General features: G+C 43.6%; 1 protein-coding gene across 4 annotated transcripts in view; it reads right to left on the bottom strand.

Moving 5' to 3' along the window:
* Positions 1-561: 561 nt before the first annotated feature.
* Positions 562-12,792, bottom strand: part of ebf2 (EBF transcription factor 2) — a 32,589-nt gene continuing 20,358 nt past the window's right edge. For 2 of the 4 annotated variants that reach the window (XM_080434127.1, XM_080434128.1), the window contains exons 7-16: positions 6,914-6,995; positions 5,144-5,285; positions 4,835-4,965; positions 4,475-4,601; positions 4,264-4,352; positions 3,861-3,926; positions 3,303-3,477; positions 2,995-3,174; positions 2,347-2,517; positions 562-2,147 (exon numbers count right to left, since the gene is read on the bottom strand). In XM_080434127.1, coding sequence (XP_080290253.1) covers positions 2,116-2,147; positions 2,347-2,517; positions 2,995-3,174; positions 3,303-3,477; positions 3,861-3,926; positions 4,264-4,352; positions 4,475-4,601; positions 4,835-4,965; positions 5,144-5,285; positions 6,914-6,995 — 1,195 coding nt within the window. In that variant the 3' untranslated portion in view covers positions 562-2,115. Of the gene's footprint in view, positions 2,518-2,994; positions 3,175-3,302; positions 3,478-3,860; positions 3,927-4,263; positions 4,353-4,474; positions 4,602-4,834; positions 4,966-5,143; positions 5,286-6,913; positions 6,996-12,792 lie in introns of all 4 variants that reach the window. The other 2 variants (XM_080434125.1, XM_080434126.1) reach the window with 1 other exon arrangement.

The raw sequence follows: 12,792 nt of genomic DNA, 5'->3' as shown, positions 1-12,792 counted from the left end.
TAAAGACTGAAAGAAGGAAAAGAATGGTATTGTGCACGGCTATGTTATATGTGTTTCAAGAGAAGGAGACTGAAAGAGAACGCGAGAGAGAAACAGGGAAGGAGGGCACATTCAAAAGAGACTTGCGGTTCTCACTGGGGCCCCTAGAGGCTTGGTCCTCAGAGGAAAGGAGGCTTACTGGAGAGGAGAGGGATGTGGGGGGGTTGTTTATCTTGACATGCTCTGCTCAGTCTTTAACGCTTGCATCACAATTAAGATGCTGCGGCTCATCAGCTATGTATACAAAACAGTGTAGCACACTGCATTAGCACACAGGTGATGAGCACAGTCAAAAATAGATGTAGCACAGTGTTGAGATACAGTATGAGCCATGGAGCAAAATCACAATGTCCAGAGTAAGACGATATGATGATATGCAGGGATGGTTCTTTTTACTGTGTTTAACGCTGTGCTTGTACAAAACGGACCACAGATATACATTTCTGTCATCGTATGTAACTTAGCAACTGAAACATGCCAGTGATTTCTTTTCCTTTTTTCCTTTTTTTCATTTGTTTTATTTGGAGCACAAAATATAATTACACCTTGAGATATACAAATCACATTTGCAACAACCTTTGTACCATAAAAAACAAGATGGCTTCAAAAAACATAATATTACAATTGCTAATAATACTTTTTAAATAAATAAAATAAACAAAACACAAAAATCAACATTTTAAATGATGTCAGCTACTCTTCATGTTCTTTGTTTTCTCATCCTGAGTATGATGTTTGTATTGTGTTGGCTAATATCAGTGAGAACTCTATTAGATGAGTTAATAGACACCCAGTGTTCTCCCTTTCTTTTCTTTTGATTACTTGGTGTTTTCTAGTTTATTTACTGTACTGCATAGTGTCCAGAAACAGGGTTTAAAAAGGGTTCCACAGGGTTGGGAAACTGATATGAAGTGATAAAATAATTACCTTTATCACATTATTTTACACTTTCCAGTTTGCTGTGTGGAATGAAATAACAGGGCATTTGTTTTGAAAAAGCATGCATAAAAATGAAATTAAGAAGGATAAGGCTAGCTAATGTTTCATTTCATAGCAAGGACATTCACTTTCTTTAATTGCAGGCATAACAATATTTTGTTATGCAACCAGCAAATCGCCCAGTTTTATTGTTGACGTTTACTCCAAATAAGTGTGCTATGGTTTACTTCACTCCCTCTAAAAAGAATCCATCAATTTCCATTCATTTGCAATTATAATGGCAATGTGGCAATGACCTTATTTTAATGACAAATGCAAAAGGACCACATTTATAAAGCACGTTTATATTATTCCCTAAGCTAACTATAATAAGTTAAATTGCTTGTTCTTAAATAAAATCAATATATGAATTCCTTTAGTAATAACCCTGGGGACAAAGAGATTTCCCTCATAAAACCTTAAAGATCAGAACAAAAAATAAAGGGTCTATAATTCTGGAATGTAAATTGTCTTCAAAAAGTCTACTACAAAAAACCTCTTGCTAACTCACAGACAATGTACACACATGCCTTTAATGGTGTCCATACACAAACAAATAGCACCCTGCTTTTTAGAGCTTCAGTATAACATCAGAGTTGTCCAATCATCGTACAAAGTTCAGTGCTCTCACAACAAATCATCTAGCCAAGATTTTTGGCAGGTGTGGAAAGAATCAAATACTGCACACATGATAGTAGGCCAGAGGTAAGTAAGTTGGAAGCTTTTGAAGCTTGTGGGGAGACTGTGACCTGTTTACCTCCGCCTCCTTTCAAAATGCAAAGACACCTCATCATGAAGCGCCCATCATTACAGTCCAGTCGACTACTGTTGGCTAAGGAGCGTTTTGCTGTCATTGCAGCTGTTGTGAATGGTGGGAATAATCTCCTCTGCCTCGGGAAGTGGGTGGCTGGTCTTTGGATATTTCATACCCCATCGTATTCATCCAGCTGGATGAAACATGGACTAACAAGTGGCAGGGGCTCAGGGAGGATAGTTATGTGTGGCTGCTAGTTCAATGTTCCATTCTCCCTGCCCTCTTAGTACCAAGATAGGGGTTAAGTGGAGCAGTGGCTTGGGGTGGATGGGGATGGATGGGTGCTACATCGGGTGAACAACCAGGCCCGTCATTGCTGGAGAGAGAGAGAATATATAGAACATCTATGATTCTGGTCACTCAGCCTGTATGTTGCATTATTGTATACCCGTGAACAGGCCAGCCATATGCTTCATGTCATGTTCAGTCAAGATTGTAGAGAGGGTCTGGTTTAGTGGGTTAGACTGCATTTGTAAGTTCAGAGAGGGGGGTCAGATAGTGAGTTGGATGGCTACCTCTGAAGCTGTTCCCCCCTGAAGCTGGACAAGCAGGGGAGGGGGAGCCCTGGGGCCTTAGGACAGGAGCAAACGCGCTCTTCTGTTTGGGAGCAGATGGGAAAGAAGAAAAAGGCAAGAGAGACGAGGAAGAGCTGGAGCCTCCTGGTATGGTGGGGCTAGATGGCATTACTGTGGAACAGAAAAAAAGACAGGTTTTACTTAATTAAAATCAAGTATGAAAATCACCAATCAACCATCACATTGACAAATCATCCTGCAGACCCTTACAGGCCCACTTTTACACTAACGTTCGTTTTAACAGCGGTCGACTCTCGGGCGATCGCCGGGCGACATCGTCCAAAAGATAAAGAAAATCCATCTTTCATCGCCCCCCCGCCCACTTCGCCCTATCGCCAGTAGTTGCCGGCTCTCATAGACATATAATGCACTTCCGGAAAATACTATCCTGAATCGCCCGCTGTTAAAACGCACCGTTACAGAGTTTGCTGTGTAGGTCTGAGGTAGACACTGACTTAAAAAACGTAACGTGATTATGCCTGATTACCAGTAAATAAGACATTTAAGTCGTTTTTAACAATACTGTACATTCTAGAATTTGTTGACAACAAAAAAGAAGAGCAGGTGAGAAAACACAATGACACTCACTGCCATAGGGAGAACTTGTAGGGGAGGTGTGGCTGAAACCAGGAGAGCCAGGAACTCCCAGGCTTGTCATGGGCACTGTCCCATAGCCTCCAGTCATCCCCCCACTCCCCCCATACTGCTGAGGAGTAGAGGCAGAGGGGTAACCCCTTGGGGACAAGCTGCTGGTGTTACGAATATAACCTGGAGAGGGAGAAGGAAGCCTGATTAGAAAATCTGAGAGAAGACAAGTGCTAAATGCTAAAAGTGAGAGATGCGACTCTGAAAAGTATTACAGTGAAGGTCTATGGCCTGTAGTTCATTCTCCTCACCTTGGCTGCTCTGTATGGGCTCACCAATGCTGACACCCAACTGAGAGGGGTAAGAGCCCAAGCCCATGACACTGCCGTGGGCTGGGGAGCTGGGCAGTGCCTGCAGCTGACTGTGCGGACGTGGAACACTGTACAGGGCCTCAGCAATGTCTGCTGCACGCTTCAGCAACATGTCCTGCAAAAGGAAGGATATGGTGGGTTAGCAATAGTTCTACACACACAGAGAGGGGCCAGGCTAAACAGAGGGAAACACTACGGCGTATTAAACACATCTAAACAGAAAAGCACCATTAATATTATATATAATTTATTTTGGCATGTCATGAGGTCTACATAGGAGCCTGCTGCATGGAGAATTTGGTTCAGATTTCCCTTAAAATGTACTTAGGATTTCCTTAGAATACATTGCTAGCTTATATTCAACATAACCTTGAGTGAAATGTTAAGCTGAAAAACTAAGGAGGTTTGTGCAACTGACCGTGCCTGGATGGTCCATGTGTATATAGGGCTGGCACTGGGAAGTAATAATGATAAGGCAGCAGATGCATTATTGCTTACCTGATTGCTATGTGGGTTTCCATACAGGGCCTCCACAAGATCAGCCGCTCTCTTCAAGAGCATCTCCTACACAGGACAAAGATTTAGACTCATCTTTTTGGGAATATAGTATATTATAAAACAGTTGCTATAACGTCATAACTAGGAGTATAGAGATGAATTAGCTCTTCATCAAACCTTGATTCTTTATCTCAGTGTTTAATTCACAGCATGACATTATCATAAAAAGACGTATAAAACCTGCTGTATAAAAGCAATAGAAAGCATGAGGTAGTGTGTTACAGTAAATAACTCATCTACACCACAGTGACGTAATTTACTGTAACACTCCCTCCAATGTTCTGTTGCTTAAATCACTTCCAACACTGTCATGTGGTGTGTCTTTCATCAGGTAGCTCCTCACCTTGGCTAGTTTATCTGGATCACCAGGATGTCGGGGAATGACCTTCTGAAGACGCTGGAAACCGTAGTCTATGGTTGGCTCATTCAGAGCTAAAATCAAATAAATAAGTGTAAATCAAACCGGGTCATTTCTCACTGGGAGCCCACAGTCAATTATCTGCATGCTATTATGAAGTCTGTAAAAAGACAATGATGATGATCTCTCTGCTCACCTGTGTAGATAAAGCGTCCAGGCGCTCCCTTGCAGAACTGTTTGGATTTGTAGGATAGTGTGACCTCCACAACCCCTGGGATATGGCGCGGGGGTGTCTGAACACGTATGGCATGCGGCGTGATCAACTGTAGGGACAGGACAGGGGGTTTGTTACAGACCAAACAACATATGATACCCACCCCTCTGTAAATAATCTACATTATATCTAGGCTAACAGAAACACCCTAGAAAAATAAATATTAGACAGCTCATAAATCATTTCAACAACGAGACAAGCCATATGCTCTATATATAGCATTTCCCAATATGCTTTAATCTATACCAGTCATTAGCGGGACGTTTTGGACAGAATCCCTACCTCGCTCCACACCAGCATGCTGCCAAACACCACCTGCAGCCCATCAAAGAAGTTCTCACCGATGACAATGACCATGGCCCCACCGGTGGTCCAGCCTTCACTGGGGCTGATGGCTTTGATACAGGGTGTAGCTAGACAGGAAAGCATACTCTGGTTAATTGAACTTCAAGACATTATCTAAGGTAGGGTGACCATTATTTTGGGGGGGGGAGAAGTAACAGTAAAATGGACACCAAATGAATGGTCTACGTAGGCCAAAACCTGACCTGTGATGATTAGTGGTCTAGTAAAGGTAGGTTGATGCCTTACCATACTCCATAGAATTCTCCGCAGTCTCGCCTGGCTCCAGCCTGCGGGCTCTCCGACCATGCTTTGAGTTGTTGTGGACAAACATGTTGTCGGACACAGCGAGGACATGTCCATCTACGCTCACAGTGCTGCACAGGACCACCTAAGCAAAGGGAAAGGTAGAAAAATATACTTAAAAGAGAGAGAGAGAGAGAGGTTGTGTGTGTGCATGCACCTGCTTGTACGTGCACATGCTTGTGTGTGCATGCGTGTGCGTGTGAAATAGGGGATACGTGTGTGTCAGTGCTGTAAGTCGCCATCTCCGGTTACATCAGCAAAGTCCCATAGCAACAATCCATTTTCACACACAGGTGATAGTAATATTTCTCAATAGGTTCATGTGACATCCATAGGATCTTCATGATATGTTTACACTCCTATGATCCAATTCCCTTTCCCTCTTCCATCAAGTCACACTATGGCCGAGCTGCTTGTTTTTAAGCTCAAAATGCCCTTGTGATCCAGCAGCATACAGTGAACTGGTCCTTGTCCAATCCTGATCCCTCAATGACACCAAACATATGGACTGAATCTCCCATTTTTACCGGCCGTTAAAGTAGTGGATGATATATAGGGACCCTAATTTGATTTTCTGGCCACAACTTATGTATAGTGTCTCTTCATGCATCTGCTCTCATTGGATGACATGCATACAAAATATGTGGAGTTTTTTTGTGTGTGATAATATTACTTTAAGTGCTAATGCAGTCAAGTATTTATTCAAGAACATGTTTTAATCTGTTTTTTAAGGCTTCTTTGGAATAGGTCCATTAGGGGAAAAAAGTTATTTGAAAGATTAATCCCTAAACATTTCTCAATAGGCATTTTAGAAACACAAGAGAGCAGAGACAAAACAATACCTTTCACTAAACACATGGCAGTTGCTTTTATTTTTATTTTCTTTAAGACAGAGCAGGAGTGAGCTAGAGACAAAGAGGGAAAGCATATGTGCTATAGGTGGTGGAATGGGAGAGGAATCTTTGGAAAAATAACTGTAAATTATCGATCCTGTCCAGCTCTGATCGCCTTTTAACCTTGAGATGAGGGCCGTAGAGCGCTCATAACTTATCAGCATGTGTCACAACGTAGGAGTTAAAACAAACATGGTGGAAGACAGAAAAGCGAGAGAGGGGTAGATGGAAGAGAGAGAGAGTGAGACTGCCAGACAGGGGCCGCTGGTGCTGAAAGACAGCAGAGGAAGTGAGGCGGGAGTGTCCCCTGTGACCACTTCCTGGGTCACGGAGCATGACCTCCCCCATCTGGAGCCAATCACTCAATTCTTGACAACTTCCTGAAACACCTCAACCTATTTCCTGCCCGTCTCCCCCCCCCTTGTCCCTCGCACACATCTCACCCCTTTCCTCTCTACATTTCTCTGTCTTCTTATTGATTTTTAACTTTCACCTTTAATTTTCGCCTCTATATTTTCCACTGTAAATAGCTTATGAATGTATGAATGAGTATGAATGTAGAAACTATTCAACCTGGACCTGTATAGATAATAAAAAAAGGTGCACAATACGAGGAGAGAGGCAGGCATTTTTATTTAACTGTGATTTTTAATCAATCATTCATTCGCACATTCACTTACTTTCTCGCCTTCTTCCCTCTCTCACTCTCTCTCTCTCTCTCTCTCTCTCTCTCTCTCTCTCTCTCTCTCTCTCTCTCTCTCTCTCTCTCTCTCTCGCTTTCTCTCTCTTTTTTTTCTCTCTCTCTCTCATCTATCCATACCTGAAATCTTCTCATATCCCTCGGGTTCCCAGCTGTCTTCAGGCAATTCTGGTTACACTTCAGGAAGAACTTCAAGAAAAACCTGCAGAGGTAGATAGGATGACACAAATTTGTACATCAGCAGCTGAGAGATAACATGAAAGCATTTTGTATGACTATTTGGTGCCCGGCAATACAGTACTAATCAGAGGAGACATTAATTATGGCTGTCAGAGAGACATGTGGACGGCGTGTAAAAATGTGTGTGTGTGTGTGTGTGTGTGTGTGTGTGTGTGTGTGTGTGTGTGTGTGCTTGCATGCATGTGTGTGCATGTGTGTGCATGTGCTCTCACATGAACATTCATGCATCACATCCACGGCACGCATACGTGCAATGCGTGCATAGGTTTTGCAACTCTGACATCAATCACGGCTGTTTAGTTTAGTATCAGAGTCAATGTTATTACACTTTAAATCAAGTGATGATAATTTCGCAGCGTAGTCCAGTGAACAGCACTGCTGTGTTTCAAAGCAAGCTGGAGACAGTGATGTATGCCAGGGGACCCTTGGGACTGTGATATCCCGCAATGCCGTATTTGAACCCCCACATGGGAATGGTGAGGGGAGCGTAAAAGAGACAACTACAGAGAAAGTGAAATGAGGAGGTGGAAAGAGAACAGTAGAGACAGGGGGAGAGTGCTGGTATGGACATGGGAGAGGAGGGAGAGTGAATTTCTGTTTTTATGTATATGCATCTCATTATGTATGAGTTTTTGCATGAGTTTGTTGGAGTGTGGCGACCGAGAGAAGGCGAGCCAGAGAAAGGAGCGCGTACGAGAGAGAGGCTCTGATAGCCTCTGCTATAGACCAAAGAAGACCTGAGAGAGATGGAATAAATGGGAGATGGGGGAGACTACGTCGAGAGAGAGAGAGAGAGACTCCAAATCCCAGGTGTACGCGGTTCGGCAACAGAGCCCGCTGCCATGGCAACGCAGCTCTGCCGCAATCCCAAAGTCCCCATGCTGAGAGGCAAACACAGAGATGGGAAAGAGAAGGCAACAACAAGGAACACATTCCATCACAGAGTAGGTAGAGAAAGAGGGGAGAAAGAGGGAGGGGGGGGGCAGAAGGAGAGCCTGGTTGGGAGAGATGGGAACCAGAGGTATGAGGAAAGAGGGGATATAATGGAGAAGATGCAAGGAGATTGGAGACAATTGCGGAGAATAGAATTTCCTCTCTCTCTCCCTCATATATATATTTATATATATATTTATTTATTGTAAAAGAAAAATAGGCCTGAAAATTGGCCGGAGTTGTGATCCGATTAAGGCAGCTAATATTTGTACAAATGTCAAATTCTCATCAGAACCAGATGTCACTGACGAGAAGTGCAATCCTGCCTTTCTTTTGAAAACAGGCCCATTAATGGTCCATTTAAATAAACAACAACAGCGAGGAGGGAAAAGACTGCAGAGGGAGCAGCGGTTTGAAGCTAGATAGATGGCTCACACCAATCCCACCCACATTGTGCTCACTGCAAATATAAGTCATCTTAATGTAGAGATGTTGTTTGGAGAGGGACTTCATATTGGCCCCACAGTCCTGAACCCTCCCATTGAATACTAATCTCCCCTTCACTCTGTCAGCTCCACCTCGTTCTCCCATCACTCCCTCCAGCTTGTGAACGGGACCTGGCTCAAAACTCACGTTGGGTTCCAGAACTATGTCCAATACTTCTTGATTTGAGCTATTTCAGAGGAGGACAATCAATATTGTTGTTGGCGGAGGGTGATTGTAATTTATCAGTGAGAGCTCGGACCTCCAACCTCAAAGTTCTGCTTGAGCTGGGCTCAGAATGGAAGTGTGCTAAGGGTGCACTACGGCGCCTCCCCTTCCCTTAAACCACTTCCTCCTTCCATCATATTTCTGATCTCTTGTCTGGCTTTCTATTTCTCCTCACATGTCTTCCGTTAGCTAGATAAACTTTGCTGTTCTCCGGGTTCGGTCAGAATTTGTGCTTTAGGACTCCCTGTTTCATTCAGTAAAGTTTAATTCATGAAATTGTTGAAAGGTCCTTTGATGGTCATACTGAATGTAAAATTTATCTTGTGCAACGACTATAACATTATGTCTCAGGTTTGAGCTTTGAGGGGTAATTTGTGACAGCAAGTCACCCACTATGGGCTTAATAACCATGGCCATGACTTTGTCTGACTCTGTGTCAGTCACACTCCTCTCTTTGCCACCTGCTCTTTGGTCACTTCAGGCCCCCCCAGCCTGCAGTGACCACTCATTCACTGACTCATAGCAGGGATCAACTGCACCATATAGTGATGCTTCAGATTCCCTCCTCGAGTGGTCGGACATTCATCACAGGCTGGCATATTAACCTTCCCTTGGTTCCTGCCCCTGTTTGTTGACTTCTTCTCTTATATGACACAAGATCACTCTCTCTCTCTCTTAGACACACACACACACATGCGCGCGCACGCACGCACGCACCCACGCACACACGCACACACACACACACACACACACACACACACACACACACACACACACACACACACACACACACACACACACACACACACACACACACACACACACATATGCACACTCTAAATATCTAGCAGCCCCCCACAAACCTTTGCCCCCTCCCCAAAACCCATTCAGTCAACTTTTCACCCCCCTCAGTTCGGACGCACACAGCTGCAAATGCTGAAATTAAAGCGAGACGTTGACGCATATATTAGCATTCATTAGCCGCTTCCCCCTGCCCACTTAACATGCAAATCTCCCAGCCCCGTCGCCTCGCACCTTCTGCCACACATTCATTTGCTGAATTATAATTAGACTAATCTTGCATAATTAATAAGAAGTCGAGGACCCTCTGTTTCCCCCCCCCCTTCTCCTCTATTGTGGTTGCAAAAGTTTAATATCTCTGTTGTTTGTTTTTGTTTTGGTAATGTAATACACCCACACACCTCCTCATGCACAGGGACAAGAAGAGGAGAACATATAAAGAACTGGAGGTGAGCTACATGTCATCTGGAAACTGCAGACGAGTGCTTGCTTTCAAAGAACTCCTTAAACCACATCATGTTCCTATATTTGTATCTGTGCCTCGTACATACACTTGCCATTGTTTGCCATAATAAACCACACACAGAGCTATGAATCTGTTTAATTTGAAAACTGGCCAATAGTGCAAATAAAGCTAATTGGAAGCACTTTTATTTAACTATAGGTATTCAGAATGTTATACTTTTCAACTGATAATTAGTTTTTCAAACAAATAATTTCTTAACCACTGAGCTTATAGCATTCAGAATAAGTCAAGTAAATAGTTGACGTAAGCATGAACAGATTCAATCATAAACTTTAAATGACCAATGATGCTTGGAATTTTGAAATCTGTTTTTGTTATCTGAAGCATCACGTCATTGTCAGCATTATAAATCAAGCTACAATCAGCGCAACGGACAACTTCTACCCTCCACAGAGACACTTACAAGGAAACACAAACAAAAGGTAAGCCCGAGTCTTAAACCTTAGGATCGATTTCCACAGCGGCACCACAGGGAGTCTGTTTTTTCTTTGCTCTCTTCTGTTCTGCATCTCTGTCAGGGCCTCCACATCCCTTTGTCTACATCTGCTTCAGTTCTCAAGGCTAAATGCAGGCCACGCAGCATGAGGGAATCCCAATGGTGACAACTTGCTTAACTAAAACCAGTAAAATAAATAATTTAAAAAAGACACCAACAACATTGATGCGGTTGTGTAATTGTTGCACTTCTCAGTATTGAGCCTTGGTTTCACACCGTTCAGCGCTTTGAAGCATCTGTTACAGATAAGTGCTACACACTATGCTTTACATATGGCCTTAATCACATAGCGAGCACCTAAGCAGTAAAGGAGCTCTAACAAAATGTTCATAGGCATTCATCAACACTAATCACTGTTGACATAAACTGCCTTTTCACATAGGCATAAAACACATCGCCCTCTGTGCTCAGACTAAATGGGGGGTTATTGGCAGGGATGGATCTCGAAGCCATGATATAAGGCTGCCAAAAAAGTATCACAGATTAGAAGGTAATCAGCAGTGCGACTACAGTATTTCTTCGATTGCTCTCCATTTCTGGCGCTTGTCCTCCAGTTTTGGGCGACTGCGTAGATGACACATTTATGTCCTAATATAAACTTTGGAATTTGGAGTAAAATGTTGGAGGAAAACAATGGAGGATAGATGGACAGAATTCTTTAAGTTTGGCATAAAAAGTGGAGTTCTGTTCTCTATCAAAGACACAGGCAGAGAGGTAGAGGGGAGCAAGAAAAGAGTAATGGAGTGACAGAATAGATCTGGCGGTCCCCCGTCATAGACCAGTCACTGATCTTCAGCTGACAGACATGGGGGACGTTGGATGCAATGGAGAGAGAGAGAGAGAGAGAGAGAGAGAGAGAGAGAGAGAGAGAGAGAGAGAGAGAGAGAGAGAATGTTGACGTCCTGTATTCAGGGCCATCACTCATCAGCCATCCCCTCCATCACGCCCCTACCCCCCCACACCCCCACCCTGAAAAAACAAAACAGTGTCCTCCTGACATGGTGGGGGAGAGGGTTAAGGGAGGAAAATTAGGAAACCAGATGTGAGACATTAAAACATACTGACATGCTGAGGGCCTTCCTCTGCCACACTCACACACTGAGAACACTAACTCATGCACAGACACTAATACATGCACACACGCATGCACATGCCATGCATGTACATGTACATGTGGCACACACATATTCACACAAAAACGTAAACCCGCACATTGTGACCTTATGTTTATACACATATACACACAGAAACATACACAAAATTGCAGCAGACGCAAAAGCATGAAATGTAAATTAATATGGTACACAGTACACACATAATGCTTCATGAACACATCTCTGTGCATGGGAGTCCTGTGCATAAACAGTATTCCAATGGGGTTTTTTATGTTTAATGTTTTGGGTAAACCTCTTGGCTCTTGGCTATAGACTGAGATTTGGATAAGCCCAGTGTTGACCTAAGAATGTTTCACGCCAAAGCAAAAATCTACAGATGGGTCGTCATGCATCAGTGTATGGATATGCAACCAATTAGTACATGTACCGGGGCCGAGGAAGGGACGGGGGAGGGAGAGAGGTGTTTTGTTTTCCTCCACTGGGAGAGTGGTGAAGGGCAGAGGAAGAGAGGGGGGACGGTGGGGCAGGGGGAGAGTAGTAATAAATACCCCTGGACCAGGGTCCCCTGGCAGACTGGAAGCTAGACTGGTCACCAAGGTTAACACCCGGGGCACCTGACCTTTGACACTGCTAATGGGGCACAGAAAACCCTCCACGAACTGATACCCCCTCAGTCGCATACCACCGCAGGACCTTTCACACCAGCCTCCCAGTGTGCCCCCTCCTAAAACATACTGGGATATCTACTGCATCGGCTTCACTCACCTTTCACCAACAAACTTCACATACACTGCAAAATCCTGAGTGTAAAAATGAACCCCTAAGGGTCATCTTACTGCATCGGCCTCATTCAACTCTCACCGACAAACTTCACGTACACTGCGAAATCCTGAATCTGAAACCCTGGTTAGGGTTGTCTTTCTGATCTTTTGAGTTTTACTAATCTGACTTTTCTTGCAAAAAACACTTTTTGAACTTTTAGTCCATTCTGGACATGCTGGTTCTCTTTAATTTTTAGAGGATTGCTACATTTGAAAATACTTGTGTGTGCAGTCAGTGTGCTCTCTCTTTTGTATTCACTTTCTGTTTGCACATATTGCCCAAGTATTTTTTGCCATAATCTCTCCTTTTAAGTCTTGCTCTCTCAATAACTACAGCTCTGATCTGGGGGATTAAA

The sequence above is a fragment of the Gymnoscopelus braueri genome (genome assembly GCF_963280865.1).
Source record: "Gymnoscopelus braueri genome assembly, chromosome: 7".
In the NCBI taxonomy this organism is placed as follows: domain Eukaryota; kingdom Metazoa; phylum Chordata; class Actinopteri; order Myctophiformes; family Myctophidae; genus Gymnoscopelus; species Gymnoscopelus braueri.
This window is presented reverse-complemented; position numbering and strand designations above follow the sequence as displayed.